Here is a 26,519-nt window from a genome sequence, read left to right as displayed (position 1 = left end):
AGAGTGCTTTTTAATTATCCAGATAGATAATTTTTAAAGAATTAACATTTGCCTCCATTTCTTCCTAAGTCCATCTACATAGGTGTAGACAGAGTAAAAACCATTTAATCTATGGATGTACATTTTGATTGTTCATATTGTTATTATTTGTTGATTAGCATTAGGCACCACTATTCTAATCATCTCATGGGAGAAAATGTATCATAACCAACTTCAGTATCATACTCTACTTTTTCATACGAAACCATGTCGTCGGTCGAACATTATAACTTCAAGGAAGATTTGATATATACTCTAACTTCAACAAAATGAAGCTATAATATGTTTCCTTGAAATATGCTATAGTATTACCCAGGAAGGAATCAATTTTAGAAAAAAATAATATTGCTGATTATGTTGATATTATAATTATGTTAAAATGACTACTTCTACATATGAATGACATAATTATGTCATTCCTCATATACATGCAATATTCTCTATTTTATAAAATCAGAAGGAATAATTATTAAAAATCTAGTTGTTGGTTTTTTTTTTCTTTTTGGTTTCTTTCAGCAGCAGTTGTAGAGGTACGGCCTCCTGAGATGAGGGACACACATACATCAGGATGCATTATTGTGTGTGCTGTATAATATGCACACAAAAATATGCACTATTGAGTGTACTCTGCAGTGAACTGATTCTAAGCAGAGACTAAGCCACAACGTTTATTTTAACAAGCTCCCTGTATCAGTGAACACAAAATTTACTGTAGTTAGTACCATCTGTTAAATTTATCTCTTCATAGGACAATTAAGCCATTCTTGTAGTTATTTAAGGGTTAAATATAGAATTGGCTTTTATGAACATATTCTTTGGGATAATTTAAGGTGAAGTTGGGACTTGGGGTTTCCTCATTGTAGCCAGACTCTGGTCTATAAGGAGAAATAAATACTATGAGGATTATTGACCATTTGTAAATCAGCATCATGACAGACCAGAAAAGTAATTTGCAGGTTTCTTTTCCAGCCATAGTTCAAAAGAGGCTAAAGAAGGAAAAGAAAGCAAAGAGAAAACTGCAGGAGGCACTAGAATTTGAGACAAAACGCCGTGAGCAAGCGGAGCAGACACTGAAACAGGCAGCTTCAGCGGACAGTCTCCGGGTCTTAAATGGTGAGAACATGCATTTTTTTTTGAATACGCAACTTTGCTTTGCATTAGAGGAAGGACAATGTTGACATGTGCTTGTGAGTGTGTATATGTCTAGGTCTCATGCGCTATTTGATAGGTGATTTGATCATTGTGTGATTTGATCTCATTATCTGGGACTTGGCATTGCTTTTCTGCTTCTCAAAATTCATTTCTACAGAAAAAGGATGCAAGATTAATCCAAGAACCCCTACTTCAGTCTATCATATGTCCAATTTTACTTTATCTATCTACACCTTCCGAAAATTCTTATAATTACCATTCTGTTAAATCTTGAAAAGAGGAGACTTACGTGGTTTTAATTCTGTATCAAGTGAACAGGTAGCTCTTGTTTTTAAAAGACAATAGGAATCAAATGAAATCTATGTCCTTTCTTAACTCTTTGTGCTTTTAGACTCCCTGACCCCTGAGATAGAAGCTGACCGCAGCGGAGGGAGAGCAGATGCTGAAAGGACAATACAAGGTAGGAATTTGCAGAGGCTATAAATCTAGATCTGGCTATATGAGTTTTTCCTCTGCTTTAGGCCGCTATTCAAGCATGTAGCCTACCATCTGGGCCACATCAAAACAAGTTCAAACAAGGTCAAGTTCATCTTGCTTGTTTATAGGACTGAATTCATTTTGTGCTGATAGATTTTCTTTAAATTAACAGGTCATTTCTGTTTATATAATGCAATTAAAAGGGAATAATTAATTTTAAACATTGTATGATTTAATATTGGACACAGTGAATGTGTTTTATTGAGTGTTCGAAGCACAATCTAATTCTGGCAGGCTGTAAAATTCCATTCAACATAAAGTCATGTGCTATACAAATAGTTTTAAAATGTAAAGGTGTCTACTCATTTGTGTGACAGCCACAGCAGGATACATATAAAATATATTCACTAAATGCTAAGAATAAGAATTATTGTTTAGGTCGTATGTGGATTTTCATATGTTCTGTATATTATAATATACATTTAATAATGAAGGTATGCTGAGCAAGATCAAATATAGGATAGTAAGGAGGTTGTGTTAAACAGCTAGAAAGCTAGATATGGTATATTGTGGAGCCTCTGGGATTGAGCAAGAATGAAATCAGAAGGCAGCGTTTACTTTCCAACACCCATTCTAGACAAATCCACTTACAACATGAATATGGAAACAGGGGGAAAAAGAACATTTGTTTTCTATTCCAAGTAAAGACGATTCTTCAAGGGGAACTCTAAAATGATTGATGGCCACAATCTTCCACGACGCTTTTGTTTTACATTTTAAGCTCAATCATTTTTAGGGCATCATTTGATACTAATTGTGTGTCTCAGTCAGCAAGAAAAGTGTCAGCCTTGGTTTAGTGTAAAAGTAGCACACTTGTTTTGTATCACATGACCCAGTAAATAACCATCCAAAAATTGAAGAAATATCCCTGCGGATATAATGCTATATATGAAACCAATATTTATCTGTTCTTATGTCATAATGATTAGTTTTAATTAACAAAACTTGAATAATATGCTATTAGGAAATATTTTATTGAGTAGAAGATTAATGAAGTTCTAGATACAAAAACTATCTCCTTTTTAACAGAATGATGCATTTCACTGCACTTATGCACATCTTTTGGATCATATGAAAGAATATGCTTTCTAAGAAAAGTTACTCTTCCCAGCAAGCCAATTCTCATTCTGAGGAATGAGACCCTCCGTACAGGTGGAGGTAACACCTGTTCTGGTGTGTTTACACAAGGGATTATGCATACACTAATTCAGCTCATATGAAATACTCTAGTAAACCTCAGACAATCCAGTGTGGTATAATATTTATGTAATCTTCCAATGAACATAGGAAAAAGCTATAAGGATCACACATCTCTATATGTTCATTGTCATTCATTGTTAGGATTGATGAAGCAACAGGTTTTTTTCCCCCCCATTGTTTTTTCTTTTTTTTTGCACTTGGGTGAGGTGCCACAAGCCTGTGATTTCTAGAACTTTTAGAAATTAAAGCAGAGGAATTTCAAGTGGAAAACCATCCTGGGCTATTTAGTGAAATTATTTCGCAAAAAAACTGAAATCACACCAAATATGTTGCTTATATATTCCAGAATATATCTGGCATAGTGCACAGGCAATAGAATTTGGGTAATTAATGAAATTGTTCCTATTTTCATTTTAAATTCTAAAGTTCACATATTTCTAAACATGCATTTTAATATAAGTAAAGTCTTGCTATGTAAGGATGAATATTGAAAATGCAAAATTTGTGTTGCTGTGATTTACGTACTCTGAAAAAAATGATTTTATTTTCTTTCTTTTACTTTCAAGAATTAAATCAACTGAATAAAGTAGTAAACATACCCAAATTGCTTCAGTATTTGATGATGATGATTTATTAGTTGTTCCATTTCCTTACATCTCAAATGATATCCCTCTTCTGGGTCACCTCTCCACAGCCCTCAATCTCACATTCGCCCTCTCTCCCCTCCCCTTTGCCTCTATGAGGGTGCTCCCCCACCCACCACCCTCTCCTGCCCCTCCAGCATTATCGTATGCTGGGACATCAAACCTCCACAGGACCAAGGGCCTCCCATTGATGTCAGACAAGGCCATCCTCCCTTTATATGTATCTAGAGACAAGAATCCTTCCCTGTACCTTGGTTGGTGGTCTAGTCCCCGGAAGCTCTGTATGGTCCAACCAGCCTACATTGTTTTTCTTTCTTTCTTTCTTTCTTTCTTTCTTTCTTTCTTTCTTTCTTTCTTTCTTTCTTTCTTTCTTTCTTTCTTTCTTTCTTTCTTTCTTTCTTTCTTTCTTTCTTTCTTTCTTTCTTTCTTTCTTTCTTTTTCTTTCTCTCTCTCTTTCTTTTCCTTCCTTCCTTCCTTCCTTCCTTCTTCCCTCCCTCCCTCCCTCCCTCCCTCCCTCCCTCCCTCCCTCTCTCTCTCCCTCTCTCTCTCTCTCTCTCTCTCTCTCTCTCTCTCTTTCTTTCTTTCTTTCTTTCTTTCTTTCTTTCTTTCTTTCTTTCTTTCTTTCTTTCTTTCTTTTTTGGTTTTTGGTTTTGTTTGTTTTGGTTTTGGTTTTGGTTTTTTTGAGCCCTGACTATTCTGGAACTCACTTTATAGACCAGGCTGGTCTCAAACTCAGAAATCCACCTGCTTCTGCCTCCAGAGTGCTGGGATTAAAGGTGTGCACCACCAGGCCAGGCTACATTGTTTTTCTTATGGGGTTGCAATTCCCCTCTGCTCTGCCAGCTCCCACACCAGGGTCCCTAAGCTCAGTAGGCTGGTTGGAACCAAACATCTGCATCTGCATTGGTCAGGAGGTGGCAGAACTTCACAGGAAACAGCCATACCAGGTTCCTGTCAGCAAGCTCCTCTTGGTAACAGCAACAGTGCAGAGGTTTAGTGTCTGCAGACAGGATGGATCCCCAGGTAGGGCTGTCTGCAGATGGCCCTTCCTTCAGTCTCCACTCCATGTAATTCCTTTGGACAGGAACATTTCTGGGTTAAAAGTTTTGAGATGGGCGGGTGGTCCTATCCCTCGAATGGAGGCCATGACTGTCTACTGGAGGTGATCTCTATAGGGCCTATCTCCCTTTCTCTGTGTGTTTCGGCTAAAGTCATCTGCACTGGGTCCTTCCCTGGCGTCTGGGACCCTCCAGTGGCTGCCTCCAGTTCCTCATCCCCCACTGCTACATATTTTTATTCGATTTCCTGACCCTCTGTACCTTTCTCCTGTCCCCTCCAGTACCTGATCCTGCCCCCGTCCCGTTTTTCCTCCCCCTCCTCTCTCCTTTCCAGGTCCTCCCTCCCTCTACCTCCTGCAATCTTCCTGTCCCCTCTTCTCTGTAGGATTTATATACCTTTCGATTGTTGATTTCAAAATGCCGTTTTTATTCCTAATTTGCTTGGTGCTGTTCACAGTTTTGTTTAATGAGTTTTCAAAGTTAAGAGTTTAAAAAGAATATTTATGCGATGAAAAACTTTATACCTATTAATTAGTTTCTTCTGTCTTTGCTCCTCCTCCTCCTCCTCCTCCTCCTCCTCCTCCTCCTCCTCCTCCTCCTCCTCCTCCTCCTCCTTCCTCTCCTTTGGCTGGCTTGGAACTCACAGATATTTGCCTGTCTCTGCCTCCTGACTGCTTGTTTTAAGGCACACGTCACCACACTCTGCCCCCATTCTTTCTATTACCATTACTTCAGCTTTCTATTTAATATTTTTGAAAGAACACCAAAAACAGATTTCTCCCCCTCTAACTCCATTGAGTAATACTAAGGTTTTTTTTTCCTTCCTCTTTTGCTTTGTTTTGTTTTGATTTTTTTGTTGTTGTTTTTAACATCAAGATTACCTTAACACATTTATAATGTACAACAGAAGAAAAATAACTGTGAGCTGCATGAAACAAAGAAAGTTGAGTAGATAAAAAGGCGATTAAGAACGAGTCCAAACTCATTTCTCATTTATGAACCAGTCTCTGTCACGTGTTTTTGCGATCTGTGGGGTACCAACTTGTTCACAGGTTAATAATAATAATAATAATAATGATGATGATGATGATGATGATGATGATGATCATGATGAAATATAAAACAAACAAACAAAAACAAAACACAAACCAACCAACCAAACAAACAAACCCAAACTTCCTTGCCTCACTATGTCATCCAGAGTCCCCACGCCCAGCTGTGGTGCTAGGCTCAGCTGCCTTCTTATTCCCAGTCCAACCATAGCAGAAATCATTCTCTATTCTGAAATGACTCATCTGAATTGGTAAACAACACAAAACATAAATAACCCACAATTTTTATACTCGTCATGTATTTTTAAGATTTTAGCCATCAATAATGCCACCCTTGGCATTGGAGTGAGTCATCTAGATCTTGGATACTTAAGGACCACTCAAATGCAAGATGATTACTGTCATAGTAGCACCTAGGCTAGACGAGACAGCATCTCATGGGCATTTTGTATCACCATTTCCATAAAAGCAAAAATATGAGAAAGAAGAAAACAGAATGGTGTAAGAAATAATCCTGAAGAATAAAATCATTAATTGTTTAATGGTTAATCATTTTCTTGAATCATGAGGTAAATCTGTTTATAGTGCACAGGGAAAAATTCTGCACTGCTGATATGGCAAATAAGTAATTCAAAATTCATGAGTTTGGTTGAGATTCTAAATGCACAGTGAATATCCAAATATTTAACAGCAATTTGTTTCAGGGTCTGATTTACATTGCAATTAGGTCTTCCATGCTGTGACTTTTAACAACCACCCATATTTTAATTTCTGCTGGAGTTTAAAAAGCATACTCTACTATATGTTTTATAAGATCATTTTATAAGATCATTTATATACAGAATTCATACACATATTCAGTTTTTATATGGTTTACGTGTAGTCAAAAACTATGGTCCCAAACTTCACTCTACTATCACTTTCAAATATATGTATGCTGTATATATACAAACATGATAGTTTTATTAGTGTAAATCCTCTGCACATGGTATTCTCTCTCACTAGGCAATAACACCCATTTTTAAAAATATTTTTCTTTCTAATTTCTTTTTTAATTTTATTTAATTATTTTTATAGTCCAGATTTTATCCCTTCCCAGTCCACCCTCTGACTGTTCCATATCCTGTACCACCTTGCCACCCCCCAGTCTCTTCAAGGATATCTCCATCCACTCTAACCCTCTATTCCACCAGAATGCTCCACTCCCTAGGGCCTCCAGTCTCCTGGGTTAGGTACAACTTCTCCTTCTGAGTCCAGACCTGGCAGTTGTCTGCTGTATATGTGGTGGGGAACTCATATCAGCTGGTATATGCTTTCTGGTTGGTGGCACAGTGTCTGAAAGATCTTGGGTCCAGGTTAATTGAGACTGCTGCTCTTCTTCCTATAGGGTTGCCTTCCTCCTCAGCTTCTTCCATCCTTTCCCTAATTCAACTACAGGGGCCACCAGCTTCTTCCCATTGGTTGGGTGTAGATATCTGCATCTGACTCTTTCAGGTGCTCATTGGGTCTTTTGGAGGGCAGTCATGATAGGTCCTTTTTTGTGAGTGCACCATAGCCTCAGTAAAAGTGTCAGGCCTTGGAGTCTCCTTGAGGTGGATCCCACTTTGGACCTGTTGCTTGACCTTTTCCTTAGTCTCCTCCCCATATGCATCCCTGCAGGTCTTTCAGACAGGAACAATTATGGGTTATAGTTTTGACTGTGGGATGGCAACCCAATCCCGCACTTGATTCCCTCTCTTTCTGCTGGAGGTGGGCTCTAGAATTTCCCTCTCCCTACTGTTGCACATTTCATCTAAGGTCCCTCCCTTTGAGTCCTGAGAGTCTCTCACCTCCCAGGTCTCTGGTATATTCTGGAGCGTTCCCCTACCTCCATCTTGTCAGGTTGCCTGTTTCTATTCTTTCTGCTGGCCCTCAGGGCTTCTGTCCTATTTTCCCCACCCAATACCTGATCATGTTTCCCTCTTCCCTTCCCTGTTCCCTTTCCCACCCAGGTTTCTGTCCCTCCCTCCCTCCCTCCCTCCTTCCCTCCCTCCCTCCCTTGTCCCCTCGTCCTCTCTCTCTCTCTCTCTCTCTCTCTCTCTCAATAGATATAGATATAGATATAGATATAGATATAGATATAGATAGAGATAGAGATAGAGATAGAGATAGAGATAGAGATAGAGATAGAGATAGAGATAGAGATAGAGATAGAGATAGAGATAGAGATAGAGATAGAGAGAGAGAGAGATAGAGATAGAGATAGAGATAGAGATAGAGATAGAGATAGAGATAGAGATAGAGATAGAGATAGAGATAGAGATAGAGATAGAGATATATACACACATACATATAAATCATAGGATCTTTCAAACATACATAGACATGTTTAGCTGCATCAGATTATAATATATGATTGTCTATTTTCTTGCCTCAGAAGGATCTCAAAGTTCAGTACACACACCTGGCTTGCCACTGTACCTTGACCTGGTCTAAATCCTTACTACACAATGAGAAAGGATTGAAGCTGACCTTCCTTCCTCTTCATTCTAATGCTCAGTCCTCTTTATGTTGCTAAAGTATTGGAATTAGTATTTTTCTTTTCCTAATCACCATCCTGGTGTTTTCCCTCGCTCAAGGGACAGTTTAGACCCTTTGTGGCAGACTTATCTATCCTCACAGTCTTGATTTAGAAGTTACTGTGTCCAAGAGTATGTCCCTGTCCTTCCCTCTCTCTGCCCCTAGAGTTCCTACTGGCTGCTCAGAACAAGTTCTATTAGTGCTGGGAGCTTTGTGTTCCTCCTCAGGACCAAGCTGTACACTGCCAGCTCTGCACTGTTCAATTTCCTTCAGCTGGAGTTGGAGCCGAACCTTTACCATCCAGTTTGGTCCTGATTGTGGCCCTGCTGTCTGGTGGAATGTTGGCCAAGTAGTAAGACATACTGCCTATCCTCGGAGGAAATAGATCAAGCTTTGGTAGTCAGATACCAAAATGTTTTCACTTTGATGGGTGAATTAACAATTTGATTTGTTTTTGTACTTATTCTCTGTATTTGACCTGAGATTTGGATTATGTGTTTTTTACTTATATTTAATATTCTATTTTAAATTTATATTTTGCTATCTTACAATCACACTTACAAAGAAATTTAATTTAATTTGCATACATTAATTTCACCCTTCTTTTACTTTTACTTAAAAATAATTAAACATTGAGCACTATATCATTTATAAACTCTAACATTATTTGGTATAATCATGTATCTAACATTTCACATATATATGCAGAAATTTTCTAAAATGTTTTAAAACTTTTACTTCCCTTATAGAATTTATTTTCATTTTTTATGTAATATCTTGGTTTTTTAAATTTTGTTTTTTTAAATCAATGCAAATATGAGCTGTAGTTCATCTGACATCATACTCTGTCTGCAAGTTGTGCTTACAAAATCTTGACTCCACTTGAAAGTACATCTCTTTTATTTACATCCAATAGCCATAATCAAAACTACTTGGCTTTTTATTCTCTTTTTGACTGATCTCAGATCATAGAAAACCAAATACTATTCCAATGAAAACACATAAAAGGCTTGCTTCCACATTCACAATCTTTTTTATTTAAAAATATCTTCTTTCTGCTTTCTAGATATTTGAAGATGCATGCTGACTTTTTAAATTATTCATCTATTCAACAAATCCATTTTAGCATTGATGTTATGCCAAGTACACTATCATGTTATTGCCTTAGTATTGGGAAAGGAGTTTATGATAGAATGAAACTCTTTGTTGGACAAAGTTGGAAACTGAGTCTTAATGAAGGAGAATGGCTTATTAATGGTGTAGCAAGAGTTTGTCAGTCAGAACTGCAATGGGTTCTAGTTGTTTGATATATCACTATATTTTTTCCCTGAGTGCTTATAGATTGTGCTTGTTAAATGATTTCCTTCTTCTCCTTTAAGTTGGAGAATTGCCATTTGGCTACTAGTTTTCAGCCACCCTGTATCATGATGCAAACGCTGCATAGATGTGTGTGTCTGTGTATGTGCATGTGTGTGTTTGTACGTGTGTATGTGTTATGTGTGCAATATGTGTGTGTGTGTGTGTGTGTGTGTGTGTGTGTGTGTGTGGTGTGTGTGTGTGTGTGTGTGTATGTGTGTGTGTGTGGTGTGTGTGTGTGTGTGTGTGTGTGTGTGTGTGTGTGTGTGTTATGTGTGATATGTGTGTTTTGATCCAGGTTCATACTGGCATAGGCTGATTCAAATGTTCAGGTTTTCAACCTCAACTTGCTGTGTGGTGGGAGTACAGGCTTGTTTACCATGTTTATCTTGAACTTACATACTTTATTAAGCTTTTTATTGCTTTAAATGTTCTAGCATGCAAATATCCTACTAACACAGTTTTCTTCATTTAGAATTTGTGATAGTATACATTTAGTAAGTATGTATACATTAGTAATTGAGTGGATTTACAATGTGCTAGTCAGATCTTCTAGTGAGTACATATTTTAGAGAAACAATTATAGGTAGAAAATGTTACTTCTGGCTCAGAGTTCCAGAGGTATCAGGCTACTACAGTGGAGGATGCAACACAGAACAGAGATGCTATCAGAATGGAACCCAAGGAGCATAAAGAAAGAATTCCTACCTGCTCAGCTTTCTCTTTTCCCCTCATTTTCAATTTATCCAGACACCCATCAGTTGTAGGATTAGCGTCAACAACCTTCAGGGTGGATCCTCTCTTCAGCTATTCCTTGTTGGAAACAGCTTTGCAGATTCACTCTGAGGTCCACACTATCATTCTTCCTGGCACATTTCAATGTAATCAAGCCAACAATTAAGATTAGGCAATGGGATTGAAATGGATACTTACGGAGCCATTTCTCCTGTCTTATATAACATTCTAATTAAAAGAAAAAAGTAAAGGCAAAGATCAGAGGGGCTAGTTAATTCCTTGATTATCAGTCTACCAGTTGGTTGTATTGCTTGGAATTTACATTGATTGGGAATTGAGATTTACAAGTCCAAAGAAGGGTCTCCCTGACATAAATTGCAACCTGGACTTCCATAGCTCTGTTTCAGGATACTACTTAGAGCCATACCACTCATTTCCAGTATCCAGAAGGTTGTGAGTAAATTGAATTTGTCACTAGTAACATCCAAAATTATTACTACTAAAGAACGAGTTCCAGTGCACAGCAACAATCCCTGTTTTGCTTTTTACTCTTTTATTAGATATTACTCATATATTATGCTTATAATCCCACACTGGAAAAATCTCACTCTAAATGGATAAAGTAGAAAAAATAAGAAATAAACTATACTTATATAAAAGATTCAACTTCATCCCCAAATCTTAGCATGTAATGGATTTTTCATAATCATAAATCATCATTAATACATGCATTGTCTTCATAGTATATTGTCTTGGCTAATAGTTTGTCAAATTAATACAAGCTACAGTCATTTCTGAACAAATACACTCAATTGAGGAAAATGCCTTCATAAGACTTGTATATAGGCAAGTTTGCCAAGTATTTTCCTCATTAATAATTGATGTGGGAGGGCCTATCTCACTGTGGGTAGAGCCAACCCTGGGCCCTTGGTCATGTGTTGTATAAGAAAGAAGGCTATGTAATCCCTGCAAAGCAAGCCAGTAGGTTTATCTTCTTCCATGGCTTCTGCCTCACTTCTTACTTCCGGGTTCCTGCTTTTACTTTTTTCAATAGATTATGACCCAGATTGTAAAAACCAAGTTACTGTTGGGGATGTTTTATCATAGCGATAGAAAGGCAAACACGCAAGTCTTTGATTTCTCATGGGAGGTGTGTTTGAATAGATAGTTAAAAGGCAAACCCAGACTTGAACTTTAACAGTGCCTAACGGAAGCTCCCTTAAACTTTAAACATCTTCGTGACTTTTTAAAGTCTAACTTGATTGCCATACACTCGCTACCTGAAAATCTCCTTTCCTGTACTTGAAAACAAACCTCTAAGTTTCCCACGGGAGGGAGAATTAGGAACACATCTCTACAGACCTAACAGCTTCCAAACACCAGGACTTCTCCTCGACTTCAGGATCTCTTTTTACTACCTTTCATCATTTAACAAAATTCAATTTCAGAAGGTTAATACAAATATTAATCCATACAAAACACCTAGCATCTACTAGGTGACAATATCCATACAGCTGTATTTTACCATTAATATTAAATTTCACTATAATAAAAGAACTTATTTAATTATTTACAAGTTGTCAACTTGTAAGCCCTGAAATTGTTACTTTTATAATATATAATTTAAATATTCATTTTTGGAAAGCTGGTTCTTATTTAGTACATGTACTGGCTAGTTCTGTGTCAACTTGACACAGCTGGAGTTATCACAGAGAAAGGAGCTTCAGATGAGGAAATGCCTCCATGAATACAACTGTAAGGCATTTTCTCAATTAGTGATCAAGGGGGAAAGGCCATCTTTGGGCGGTAGTCTTGGTTCTATAAAAGAGCAGGCTGAGCAAGCCAGTAAAGAACATCCCTCCATGGCCTCTGCATCAGCTCCTGCTTCCTGACCTGCTTGAGTTCCAGTCCTGACTTTCTTGGTGATGAACAGCAGTATGGAAGTATAAGCTGAATAAACCCTTTCCTCCCCAACTTGCTTCTTGGTCATGATGTTTGTACAGAAATAGAAACCCTGACTAAGACAGTATATAATTTGTAATTCATCCTATAGAAGACTGCTTATAGAGAGTTTAAAGAAAATAATTTATCTACCCGAACCAAATTTTACACGTGTTTAAAAAAAAAAAAAAACAAGAATAGATATTGTAAAATCAAAACCAACCAACAGAAATAGCAGCCAAGGATTTATACCTAACCCTCGACAGCTCTTATTTGATGAATGACTCCTATTGACCCACTTGGACTTAAAGGATCAGCCTGAAAATGACCTCAACCACTGCAGTCTTTTAAGGATGTAAGTTTTAGAAATGTATTACTCGAGCAAAACAAAGCAATAACAAATTTGCTTTTAGTCCTTTAGTACTGACTTGGAGCACTTAGTATTGTTTCAATACATTTAGTCAGTTTAAGGTGGCATTGTTTATGTTAAACAAACGGTGATCGTCATCCAAGGCCGTAACGAATAAACAGTTTACAGTTCCATACTTGTGAACTATTGTTAACTTCAAATAGTTTCAGGGGAACACATGTATTTCATAAAGTATTATATTAAGGTATATTTATAATTTCAGTACATGCTTTGTTATGTTTTGAAAATTACATTTTTAAAGTACATTTTTTGTGAATATCCATAAAATCCAAGTGCAGAAATCCTCTTCTAGATCTTTGTTCAGAATACCTTCTTTTACTTAAAATGATTATGCAGAAAATTAATCTTAGGAAACATTAACTATTAAAGGCCTAAAATACTGTCATATCATATCTATTATTATTATTATTATATAAAATAATTTCCTTATCTTTGTTGTCATACTGCACACTAGTAATGTATTGGATATCATCATTTTTTTCTTGCAAAAATACTATAATGAAGAATTGGTACTATGTGAGTTTTGGAGATGTAGCAATTATATATCACATATATCTAAAGAGTTCAGGGTTAACTTGACTTAAAAGTTAGAGAGGAAGATGGACATTGTGCAGGTAAATTTTTATCAGTATTGAAACAGCATTCTTAATGCAGAACTAATAATATGTAAATAATTGAAGTTAACTGGCTCATTTGTAAATGTGTTTATGATAGGGTTTTATGCTATGTGAAGAACGAAAGAAAAAGAGATAAGCGGAAACTGGGAATGATATGAATAGTGGACCTTAAAGATCAATGCAATGCTGTATCTTTGATTTAGTGTCATAATTACTGAAGTGAAAGAGTGATTAAGCAAACCATACCAATAAAATTCACAGTTGATCATAATGTACAAAGCGTAGCATGCATCTGTTTCAACAGCATTGAATAAAAGGGGGGTGTTTACAAATTTGAGGGTGAGTGAAATAAAATCACCTTTGTGAAAAGTTCACAAACTGCTTTTAGCAAACACTAAGAAGGTTAATATTGAATCATAACATATGTGCACATATCATAGTCTCCAGAGCATCTTAGTGTTGCTGAAACCATGCACGGCAAACAATGCATCCAAAAAAACGTATTTAAATAAGTCTCTGGTATTATAATGATTAATATATAACTTCATTAATATATAAGTTCACTACGTTAATTTTGGAAGAATTTTATCTTTGTATTGATGAGAAACTTACTTAAATGTTTGTGCTTAGAATTTCAAAATTCTATTATCACGAGAAAAAATTGATGAGATTTATAACCAACTCTTTAGTTATTGAAGATGATGATGTAAAAGATAAAGATAACTCATATCAGTGAATTTATACCCTACACTCAGCATCACTACATCCACAGCCTTTCTCCTCCTTCACTGTTGCCTGGACATATAAGGGAAGTTTAATAAACAGAATAACTTCTTTATAATGAAACATAAATACACATTTTAAAACTGTTTATTATATTTGAGTGTCATAAATGTGATCTGTAAATAGGGATTCTTGTCTTTGTTCATTTAAATACGGAATAACCATGAACAAAATTTAAAAATTGATACAAACAAATGGATGTGGAAAGTCCATTATCAACTTTAGTAGCATATGTCGTTTAGACATTCGAGACATATAACACCCTTTGATACAGACACTCACTTAGGAAAAAATTAAAACATCATCATTTACACCATAAATATAAAAAGCTTATGGTGCCTTATTCCACCTCCCGTGGTCAGGGACAGAATGCAGACATGCCACAATAATGTTTTTTTTATTTCTACTGTTCGAACCATATTAATGAGAACATCATTTTGGAGAACTAATTATTTCTATTTGTCTTGTGTCACACTTTCTAATTCCCCTATATTAGCACAGCCAAAGCAAATTAATTGCTTTTCCAGCAGTTGAACCTTGTCCAAGAATGAGCTCACATTCCCTTCCAGTTTCCCTGTTTGTGGGAGTGCATTGTGTCAAAAATTTCTCTTGATACTAAACATAGTCTCAAGAATACCTTTACAGATTTCTGTGTGCTCACTTGATGGAATTTATAAGTTTAAGTGACCCGCCAGGAAAGATAAAGTTCTTAGCCACGAGATTATACATCAAAACAGTTAAAGTGAAATTAAAATTAAATGAATGAATCTCACTGAAGCAAAAAAAGCAGTAATTAATGGTTCCCTTAATTGTCTTCATAAAATATTTGCATGGGTCTAATTTGCATAATTTGCATGTATTAATTAATCTTTCAAAGGAATTTTGTGCTGAGAGAAGCCAAAAAATCTCTTTGTTTTATTTAAGATCTAATGAAATATTTATCTTCTTTAATGAACTTCTCATCTTCATTAAAATAAAAATTGCACAAGTTTGTATGTTTTAAATGTTTTTATAATTGAAGTATTCAAAAAATCTCTTTGGACTTAGAACAGCTGAAAAACAAACACATTATTTAGCATTCAGTATCACTACAACAGTACTTACACTTTAAAAAAGAAAGTTCAATCACGCTTTCTAGAAGGGTGCAGAGCATTTGGGAAATGAAAAGTGCTTTTTTCTTTTTTTTTTTCATTTGAAAAACTGAAAATTATAAAGCCTGATTATTTCTTTCAATGGCTATGTTATTTTTATGGCTGAGATAGCAGGCAACAAGGGTCCAGATAAGGAAAAAAAATCAGTATGTTCAATTGTTCAGGATAAAGTTTACTGGCTAAAAATATTTTAGCTAGTTCAAAGAAACAAGTCTATTAAAATTCACTTTTATATCTGTAATGAGCGCGAAGCCAACAGTATTTCCTGGCAGAACCTGCTCAGCTTCGGCTCTGTTCTAAATCTGTCTACTGAATAATGGCAGCAGGGGTTTCTGCTCTCACAAACTGAGGGATCATAGCGAAAACCAAGAGACGTGCCTTGGAAGGCTTGGAATCCAGAATCTCTCTCTGGTGCCAAATCATATATATTCATGGGAACCGAGAGGACGTGAGGAGGGAGCACGGAAGCTAACAAGACATAAGGCTAGAGGAAAGACGGTCTGTCCACGGCGTTCATTCTTTATGGTGCAGCCCTATCTCACAGGTTAGAAAGAGGTTCATTCCTAACAGAGCTGAAGGTATGTCAAGCGTTTTCCATTTTTCCTTTTTGTTATTGTTTTTTTTTTAATCTCTATGGAAAGCTCCTTTGATATTTGAAGAAACTGAGGCACATGAATGTATATCAGGAGCTCAACACTAAACTCAAAATCCGAGATCCGTTTGTTTTTATGTGCCTTGCTTTCTGTACGACGGCCTTCTTTTTATATGATCATAATTTACGAAGTGCCTCTGAGTAGCTACATGTAGCCCAGATAATAATGGTGGCATAAATTTATAAGTATTAACATTCAAATTGCAAATATATAATTCTTTTCATGTAAAGTTTAGTAATGTGATAAAATCAATTAAGCTGACTTTGGCGCTCCCATGACACTCGGTCCTAATTTACATTTTCTCAAGAATGTTTTCTAAAACAAAACAAGGCTTAGTTTTCTTTATAGTAAAGAAAAATCCAATCATTTGTATAGGGATGATTAATAAATCAGTTATAAAATAAATTCCAATACCGAATTTATTTGACACTAACATGGTTTATTAAGCTGAATACGAAAGAATTAAAAATGTTATCATTCAGTTTAGTGCCAGGAAAGTCGCAGTGAACTTTTAGGAAACTCTAGTGTCATTCACATTGTGACTTTGGGATTTCACTTTAACTCCTCTGCTGATATTCTTACACCATCAAGATGTCAACGCATCTATTCAGTTTTTCTGAGTGTAAGCCCCGGTGTGATGTGCACATAGTCTGCATACACACATCCGTAGGGACTTTAAATCCAGAACTCCTGGATTCACATTCCCATGTTTCTGTTCATTCGTGGCATAATGCTGACTGTGCAAGTAGATCGTTTTAGCTCTTCAGATCCTCCATCCCTAAATCTAAGAAGATAGGTATATGTACCCCTTTATGGCTCGACCAGCTCTTCAGCTGACAAATTAACATAAACAGAGAACAGGAAAGTGGCTGGTAAAAGCCATGTGGAAACTACTGTTGGCTGTTATTACAACTAGATGCAATTTTAATGTGATAGTATTTTCAATCCTATTTCTTCTTGAAAAAAATTACACGTATCTCAGAAAGGTTAATTCTTAAAAGAAAATTTTCTCGCCAATCACAGCATTTTCCTCTGCACATCACTCAGACTTTTGTTTAAGACACTGTTTAAGCTGGCAGATGGAAATGGTACACACCAGACTTTCCAGGGCACTTAAAACTTTCACCACAGAGTGTGACACTTTCACTCTGTCAACTTAAAAATATATAGCTTAAAAAGATGAATTTGTGGCCACAAATTATGTGTGAATGCTTATAAGTTAAGTAAAAGATAAACTACACTTTTACTCAAATTTAAGATGGAAATGGTAGAGCGTCTTTAATTTTTTAATTATATTTTGGCAAATCTCTGTTAATATGATTTGTATTATCATACAGTGTGGCGTAACTGCACACTCTTCTAATTCATATCTAATCACACTCCTGAGGTAGTACATCTCCAAACAGAGTTCCACTTACGCTTACTAATTATACCTATAAAGCGATGAATGATGGCTACAAATTATTGGATCTGACTCTCATTCTTTATTTATTTCTCCCTAGGAGAAAGAGCAGTAGATGGGGAGATTTCAGTCCATAAATTATTCCCATATGTATTCAGGTGTACTGTGTCTAACTGTGATTCCACACTATGGTTCTACACTTAATTCTGACGCCCATGAAGTCATGGTGGTAGAACTAAGAGGTAGATGTTTGCTCCTCATCATAAAATATTAGCTTGTATTAATAATGATAATGTCTTCATTTTTAATGGTGTGCGATGGTTAATACAGTTTTAGACCTATCTGAATGTGAGTTATAGTCATGACTGGCTTTATATAAATAAGTAGCTCCACCAAAGCTTTATACACTTGCCCAGTCTAGGCCTGCTTACCCCGTGTTGTTAGTAATAAAATGAGTTTCATAGGTGAGTAGAAATCAGGGACAACCTGAGATGGCAGCACATAGCTCTTCTAAACTAACAGAGGACAGGTCACATGTGAGTTTTGCCTCCTAGGTGTTACTGTCAGCCCAACAGTGGCATATATTTTCTAAGGGAACTCAGAAATACAAATTCCTTTAAAATGTTGCATTGTAGGATCCTGTACAAGATGTGAGTTAGTGTATTCTATGAAAATTGTAAAAAAAAAAAAAAAAAAAAAACTACAACCAAGAAGCCTTATATATTGGCTATCTAGCATCACACGCAGGCAAATCAAAACCCAGCATTTGTCTTACAAGCAGAGAGAAACTGACAAATACTTTTTGGTTGAATGCAATATTTTTGGCTGTTAGTAACCTCTGAATGCAGGCATACTTGAGATGATATTTTAAAGCCCACTCTCCTACATCATCCTTTATGTGTATGTAATTCAGATTATTGTTATGTAAGACACTTAATATGTGAATGTTTCAAAGAATAGAAATGTGTACGTGTTCACTGTAGGGTGCAGGAAGTAAAGGCACTTGTCACCTGTGATGGTGCCTGATGATCTTGTTGGATCCATGAGATCCACATGATAGAAGACAAAAATCAACTTCTGCCTACTTATTCTCCTTCAGGGATACATCTGCACACAAGCACACACACATACAGTCACACACACATATACAGTCTCACACACACACAAGCACAAACACTTCCCTCCCAGATATACCTACATACCTCTCTCTCTTTCTCTCTCTCTTTCTCTGTCTCTCTTTCTCTGTCTCTCTTTCTCTGTCTCTCTTTCTCTGTCTCTCTCTGTGTGTCTCTCTCTCTCTCTCCTTCTCATACACACACACACACACATGCACAGGTACAGGCACATGCACACACACTAGCACACCCCTACCTATCCCCCAATACACATATTCATATCCACAAATAAAGGAATATGATATGATTTTAAACAAAAAACATTCCTAAATATTCAAAATTAGCAGAATTAAAAGAAGTTATATGCAATAGTTTAAAGAATTTACTACTTTTATACAATGATTTAAAGTCTTATTTCTCTCCAAGAATTCATGATAAATTATCAATGTGCCAATGCGTTTTTCCTTTTATTATTAGGCAGTTGTTTTTAACTTTTAAAGATCTTTGGTTTCTTTTTGGATGAAATAATTGTGGTTAAGTATACACATAAGTTCTACTCTACTTATTTCTATTGTTGGCTGTATTTGTGATTTTGGAATACAATGATTTAGTAATGTGATTGATACATAAATACATAGTGCCATAATTTCTCTACTTTATGCTTACTTTAATTTTTAAAGACTTTTTAAATGTGACAACAGATGGTAAATTAATAGAAATTAGGGAGTACACTTACTGAATACAAAACTCATTCAGGTAAAGGGTAGGAAAAGTAAGTCAGCCTGATAGTGGTGGCTAAGACATCCAGGCCCCACTGTGATGAGACAGGTCTCCAGGCAGCACATTACCATCTCAACCCTCAGTCTGTATATTAGTCAGTGCCAGCACATGACCAATAACAGTGGTCTCTGAAATTCTAATGCTCAGCAATGACATCAAGGGATATATCTGTAACTTGTTTACTATTCAAAATTCAGTCAAGACTCTTAAAACATTCTTTGCAAACTATAAAGAGCTGTGCAGGCTTATTCCTGGTCAGTGAGATTTCACCAAGCCCAGGAGAAAGAAGACTAGACTGTGTAACTGTCAACTGTAACTTACAGACTATCATAAAGAGAAGAGACATATGAGCTTGATTCTAACTTTTTATAGCTAAACTGTTCATGATTCCATGTATCTCTGTTTTGTGTCATTATATGATTTTTTTTTGAAAACACATGGAATGAGTAAATCAGTCTAGTCAACAGGTGTGTGAACAATTGGAATTTAATGTTAATCCTTTGGAAATGTTCTGTTGCCAGACATAGTTACCTCAACATATAACACAAATGCACAGTTCTTATGTGAGACTTTAGTGCTTTTGACCATGAAATTCTTCTCATTTCTCTTAGTAACTTGAGACTCTCCATTCCTTTTCCATGGGTCATCTCTTTTTTATATTCCACATAAGTTAAGAAGACTCGTAATCAACTATGGACTCTGTTTGTATGTGTACATAATGTTAGATGGGTAGGGAAGTGAGGAGTACCTGAGAGAACTTGGGGAGGGGAAAGAATATGAGCAAAATGCATTGTATGTAGGTTTTAAATAAAGTAATTTATATAAGAAGAAAAACCATGCAATTATTCTGCATATGAGTTATTTATCTTGGAACAATATGTATTTATCCATGTGTCTTGGGGTTTGTATTCCTGCACAAAACAACATGACCAAGAGCAAATTGGGGAGGAAAGGGTTTATTCAGCTTACACTTCACATTGCTGTACATCACAAATGGAAGTCAGGACAGGAACTTGCACAGGGTTGGAACTTGGAAGCAGGAGCTGGGGCAGAGGCCATGAAGGCTGCTGCTTACTGGCTTGCCTCTCCTGGCATGCTCAGCTTGCTTGCTCTCTCTCTCTCTCTCTCTCTCTCTCTCTCTCTCTCTCTCTCTCTCTCTCTCTCTCTTTCTTTCTTTCTTTCTATTAGACATTTTCTTTATTTACATTTCAAATGCTATCCTGAAAGTTCCCTATAGTCTCCCCTCTGCCCTGCTTCCCTACCCACCCACTCCTACTTCTTGGCCCTGGTGTTCCCCTGTACTGGGGCATATAAAGTTTGCAAAACCTAGGGGCCTCTCTTACCAATGATGGCTGACTAGGCCATCTTCTGTGCATATGCAACTAGAGACACGAGCTCTGGGGGTACTGGTTAGAACCCAGGACTACCAGCCCAGGGATGGCACCACTCACAAAGGGTTGGGTCCTTTCCCTTTGATCACTAATTGAGAAAAAGGCCTTACAGCTGTATCTCATGGAGGCATTTCTTCAAGGGAGACCTCTTTTTTTATGGTAACTCCAGCTTGTATCATGTTGACACACAAAACCAGCCCACATGACATATTTTTGCACAGACCCAGATTTTTTTCCTTATTAACTCATCTCCTGGTGGATACAAGTTAATTTTAGGATTGTCAGTAATGCTACAATGAATATAGGTGCAAAGACACTATTTTGATTAACTGATTTCAGACCTTTTGTACTAATAGTCCCAGGTGTCAATGTTGGTGCTTATTATAACTGTCTTTAGGTTTATGAGGAACCTTCCTAAACCTTTTTCATATAGCTGCACTAATGTAAAGTCCCATCAAAGCTAAAAAGCAAAACAAAACAAAACAAAACAACCAAAAAAGAACACAAAACCTTTACCGTTCAATATATCATAGAAACTATTCATTATATTTTGTTTTATTTTATGTATTTAATATTTTATTTATTTGCATATCAAATATTGCCCTCCTCCCCATCTCCCTCATAGAGTTCTTTCCCCTAGTCCCCCCTACCCTTCTCCCCTGAGAGCACACCCCCTCCCTGGCATCCTTCTTCCTTAGGGCATCACATCTCTACAGGATTAGGCTTACCCTCTTTCACTGAGGCCAGAAAAGGCAGCCCTCTCCTACATATGTACTGGGGGCCTTAGACCAGCCTGTGGATGCTCTTTGGTTGGTGGCTCTGTCTCTGGAAGTTCCCATAGGTCCAGGATAGTTGACCCTGCGGGGCTTCCTACAGGGATGCTATCCCCTTCAGTTCCTTTGATCCTTTCCCTAACTCTTCTATAGGGCTCCCTGACCTCCATTCAATGATTGGCTGTTGAATATCTACATCTGTCTCAGTCAGCTGCTGGTAGAGCCGCTCAGAGCACAGCCATGGTAGGCTCCTGTCTGCACGCATAACATAGCATCAATAATAGTGTTAGGAATTGGTGACTGCCTATTGGGATGGATCCAAAGTCAGCCATTCCTTCATTCTCTGCTCCATTTTTTGTTCCCATATGGTTTTTTATTTTTATTTTTATTTTTTATTTATTTTTTTTATGTAGGAGCAATTTTGGGTTGAAAGCTTTGTAAGTCCTTTGATGTCCTCATCCCTCAAATGGGGGTCCTCTCTAAGTAGACTTGGATGGTCTCAAAGTCTTCCAGATCTGCCTACTACTCTGCTTCTGGGGTGTTGGAATTAAAAGTGTGTGTTCAGAATTACAATTTTATTTATTTTTATTTTTTGTTTTATTTTTAATTTATTTTTTACATTCCATATTCCATTCCCCACCCCAACCCCATCCACTCTCTGACTGCTCTACACTCCACACTTCCTCCCCACCCCACTCCACCCCATTGATGCCCCCAACCCCCACCCTACCTGACCTCTAAACTCCCTGGATTTACAATTTTTAAATTGTTTTATCTGTTGTTGTTGCTGCTACTGCTTCTTCTCTTTATTTTTTCACTGTTGGATCTCCCAATTTTTGATCTCTCAATATTTTTGGATATGAACCTCTATGGCTATGTATGCATCATGAATATATTCTCCCATACTTCCCTTGTACTGTGGAAGTCTTTTCCTCTGATGGCATCCAGTTTGTTTATTTATGTTTTCTTGCCCCCCCCCTTTAGTGTTCAATTGAGAAAGATCTTGTTCGTGTTTATTTCTCTAGCTACTTTCCTAATTTTGTTGATATTATTATTGTTTTGTAGTCTCTGGTTTTTCTGTTTAAAGCTCTCATATAATTTTAAGGTTTATTTTGAATGGGAAAGGAGATAAAGCCCAAATATCTTTCTTGAAATGAAGCTTTTTGAGCACAATGGGTTGTGGAAAACTACTCCATTTATGTTTCTTGTACCTATTTTGAAACATCAATTGATATGCTTCAGTTTACTTGTGGACTCTCTTGTTGCTTCCATGTAGTGTGTGCTCTTTACCTTTTATTCTTTTGTTATTGTTGTGTGACAAAAATCACACTACTTGAAGTTACCACTGCTGAGTTGTAGAGTTTCACATTCATCAGTATGAACCAGGATCATTTGCTCAGAACCAGGATCATTTGCTCAGAATTGGTTTAGCTTTTCATTGTTTTTCATTATTCAATAGGTATTCTAGATTTTAAATTCAATTTTACTTTATAATGTGGTTTGTGTGCACTGTTCTACTACTACCTAGAAGTCTACATATATCCATATCCACATGATTAAGCCAATTATACACAAATTAGAAGCGCATCTCATAAATGGAAGCTCTAAATACTCTAAAATTACAGTTCTTAAAACATAATGAAAAGAGAGAGTCAGTGTTCTCACCTCTCCTGGAGACATGTTTGCATGTGGCCTGCATCCCTAGGGCTCCTGCAAACACTGCAGCTAGGAAAAATGCAAAAAAGCAGATGAACTTGTTCCTTCTCAGCATGGGCCCACAGCAGCCATTGTAGTCCTCTAGAGTCTTTAGAAGGTTTTAAACATTCCTGCTCAGAAAAAGTGTCATATTTATCTTATGCACATCCTCTTGATTTTTCATAGTTTGTGCTTAAAATTTTAATTACAGTAAAAAATGCTCCAATAAAAGCAAGCCATAACTCACACAAAGAACTTAGGCAAACATCACTAATTCTTTGTTGAGTTCAATTTACTTCATAAAATTTATATACATCTAACATTAGGAGTCTAAAAACCCATAAAATATACAATATTTTTCTAAAATATACAAACATTAATAATTCTACTAAAATTGATACTAGTTAAAGTTTATTAACTCAGCTGTAAATCTCAAGATATTTTTAGGAGTTCCATGAAAATTAAGTAATATATTATTTAAATAAATACACAAGTTATGTTATTAGATTTTATCAAAATATTTGTGGATAACTTAATATTATCAAACTATGTCTGTATCATGTGTTATATTTACATTTAAAAGCTACTATACTACATAAAGCATGTACATATTCATATTTTGCTTTTTCTGATAGAACTCATTTTCGGCTTTCTTGGTTATGTGAACTCACTTGTATACTCTTGCCAGCAATATCTGAAACCTAAAATTTATAGAGAAAATTTAGAAGTTTTTATTTTTGAAAGATGATCCATTGTAGAATTTTCTTCTTAAAGAATGAATCCTTTGAGCCATGCTTCTGAATAGATGTCATGCATTCAGAACACAAACGAGGTGAGTCACTTTGCAGATGGGATTGGCCGTCACATAAGATCCGCAAGTCCATGTATGAGAAGTGGGCAGTACTACTCATATAATGGTTTTTGAGAAGACCACCTAGATGAATATTATGCTGTGTTCTCATTAGGGTTACTATTGCTATGATGAAATAGCACGAACCAAAGGAAGTTGGGGAGGAAAGGATTTGTTTTGTTTATACTTCCTCATCATTGATCATCCTCCAAGGAAGTCATAACAGGAACTTCAGTAGGACAGGAATCTGGTGAGCTGCTGCAGGGGCGGCGAAGGGGTACTACTTACTGGCTTACTCCTTATAGTTTGCCCACCCTGCTTTCTTATAGAACCCAGGACCATGAGGTGAAGACTGGTACCGGCAACAATTGTCAGGTCTTATGAAGGCATTTTCTCCATTAAGGATTTCTACTCTGAGATAACTGTAACTTACGTCAAGTAGACATAAAAACTAGCTAGCACATGATTGCCTCTAAGAGTGCTATTGGATGGTTTCTAAAATATTTATCAAAGTAAAATTCTAGTCCCTCTGTTTTTCTTAAACCTAAAACAGTATGTTAAATCCTAAGTAATACTGTATAGCAGATTAAAGGTAAAGAAATGAAAATTGTAATTAATTCAACAAAAAGTAATGAACAAACAGGGAATACACATTTGAAATTCAGTTAGAAACTCATATTATAGGGCTTAGTACATGGAAAGCAAAAGCAGTGTTTAGTAGTTTGGCCTTTGTAGATTGGGAAAGTGACATAAGCTAGAGTGGGGAATGAGCATTGTTAGGTTAACACCATATAACAGGAATATGCAGACTGAGTTGTCCAGGAAGCATCTAGGAATAGTATGGAGCTGGAGTTTGATTGTGTGATCCAGAGAAGAAGCAGGACTTTGGCATCACTGAAGCTAGGACTCTTTTCCTTGTAAACAGATTCTTTCTGCCAAATCTGGATGATTTAAGCCGATCCCTAAACCACCATTCCATCAAAGAAAAGGCCAGTAGTAAGGGAATCTTAGAGTACTATTTAAATCACTAAGAAGTCATACATTTCGCAACACTTCACACCAGTCTTGCTTGTAACAAATGGTTTAACCAGTTTGAAAATATGGTACAAAATGTTTTGTCATGGCACTTTAAGAAGGGTAGAATAAATTTTCCCCATGAAAGTGAAGATAATAAAGGCAAGACCAGAATTTTTACACTGTTAGTTTATGTATATAAAAGTAGAATATTAGATGATAAAAATACATAGTCATATGTTAGATAATTCATATTTGACTTATTTATTTTGCAAGTGTTGATTCTGCAGACTTGAGCTATGACAAACTGTCAATTCAACTCTTGCATTAAGAGACATGTATTTTTCATGATATTGTTTATATGGCAATTTCTTGGAATATCAGTCCTTTCAAGTAATCCAAGTGCATTGAATAGCGTCATAAACAAAGACAGCAATAATTTATTCTTACGCTAAGCTTTTCCATCTGATGCATAGATACTCTTTGTGATATTTGAACAGAGTAATGCATTTTTACTTAGATGAAAAGAAAGTAAAAATTATACTCATTCTTTCAACTTGGTAAGAGAAATAACATTCCCATAATGTTGTTCTGAAATATCAAAACAAATTGTACATTTTTCCAAAAGAGGCAGTGTTATGCTGTGTTTAGCCATCTTAGTATACAAAGCAATGACTAACAGACTCAACAATTGTCAATTATGGCTATGTCACATTGTTAGTTTTCAAATGAGCCCTTAACTAGGTTAAAAAAAAAGTGAAAACTAGACCTGTAAACAGTAAACTATTCATGAGAAAATTTGCAAAACAGTAATATAGTCCGGGAAAAGTTTGAAAAAATCTGACAAGATTTATCAAAGAGTTGCATCTTAATATTTTGATAACTATATAAATATTTTATTGAAATGGAGAAACAGATCTGTCCCATTAAAATATAGGTTTGCTATTGAAGAATTTTAATGTAAAATGTTCATTTTTATGAAATATCTTGGTAAAAGTCTGCATGCAATTGCAATGATCTCTGAAAGATTGTGATAGTGTCTATGGGAGGAGAATAAAAATTCATTTAAGAGTAGTTTTGGCGTAATGCGAATGGTTTCCTTCAGTTCATAGCCCTCCTCTTCCCTCACCTTCACTCAAGGTGCACCCATCAGCTCAGTGTCATGAGTTAATTTCATGCACATCACGATTAGTAGTGATGGGAAAAGGAGGCAGTATCAAGAGTATCCTCAAACACAAGTTGTAAATTTTAATGGAAGTGGGGGCCTATGCTATTGTGACCCAGCGCAGAATTTCAGAGCAGGCATGAAGTAAACATATATCAGCATTTATCTTCTTACTAAATATATGTACATGCATTATCAGAAGCTTTGAATGTTTCACTGTGAACTTCTCTATTGCTTAAGACTATAAAAATATTTAGCAGTCTAGTGGTATTTAATAAGTACTGAAAACAAACTGGAACTTACTTAGATTAAAAGTCTAAAGTTCTCTGATGTTTCCTGAATTTCTTCATTCCTAGAGACAGACCCAATATGTAAAATGCTGAATCGTCCATTAGCAATGCATATTTCTGTGATAGTACTTTTGTAC

The 26,519-nt window shown here is 36.3% G+C and overlaps 1 protein-coding gene across 2 annotated transcripts in view; it reads left to right on the top strand.

The window, feature by feature from the left end:
• Window positions 1-26,519, top strand: part of Dach1 (dachshund family transcription factor 1) — a 382,920-nt gene that overhangs the window by 340,373 nt on the left and 16,028 nt on the right. For both annotated transcript variants that reach the window (NM_001038610.2, NM_007826.3), the window contains 2 exons: window positions 1,009-1,152; window positions 1,583-1,651. In NM_001038610.2, the coding sequence (NP_001033699.1) occupies window positions 1,009-1,152; window positions 1,583-1,651 (213 nt within the window). The remainder of the gene's footprint in view (window positions 1-1,008; window positions 1,153-1,582; window positions 1,652-26,519) is intronic.

Source organism: Mus musculus, chromosome 14 (assembly GCF_000001635.26).
Source record: "Mus musculus strain C57BL/6J chromosome 14, GRCm38.p6 C57BL/6J".
In the NCBI taxonomy this organism is placed as follows: Eukaryota; Metazoa; Chordata; class Mammalia; order Rodentia; family Muridae; genus Mus; species Mus musculus.
Note: the sequence above shows the minus strand (reverse complement) of the source record. Positions and strands in the feature narration are given on the sequence as shown.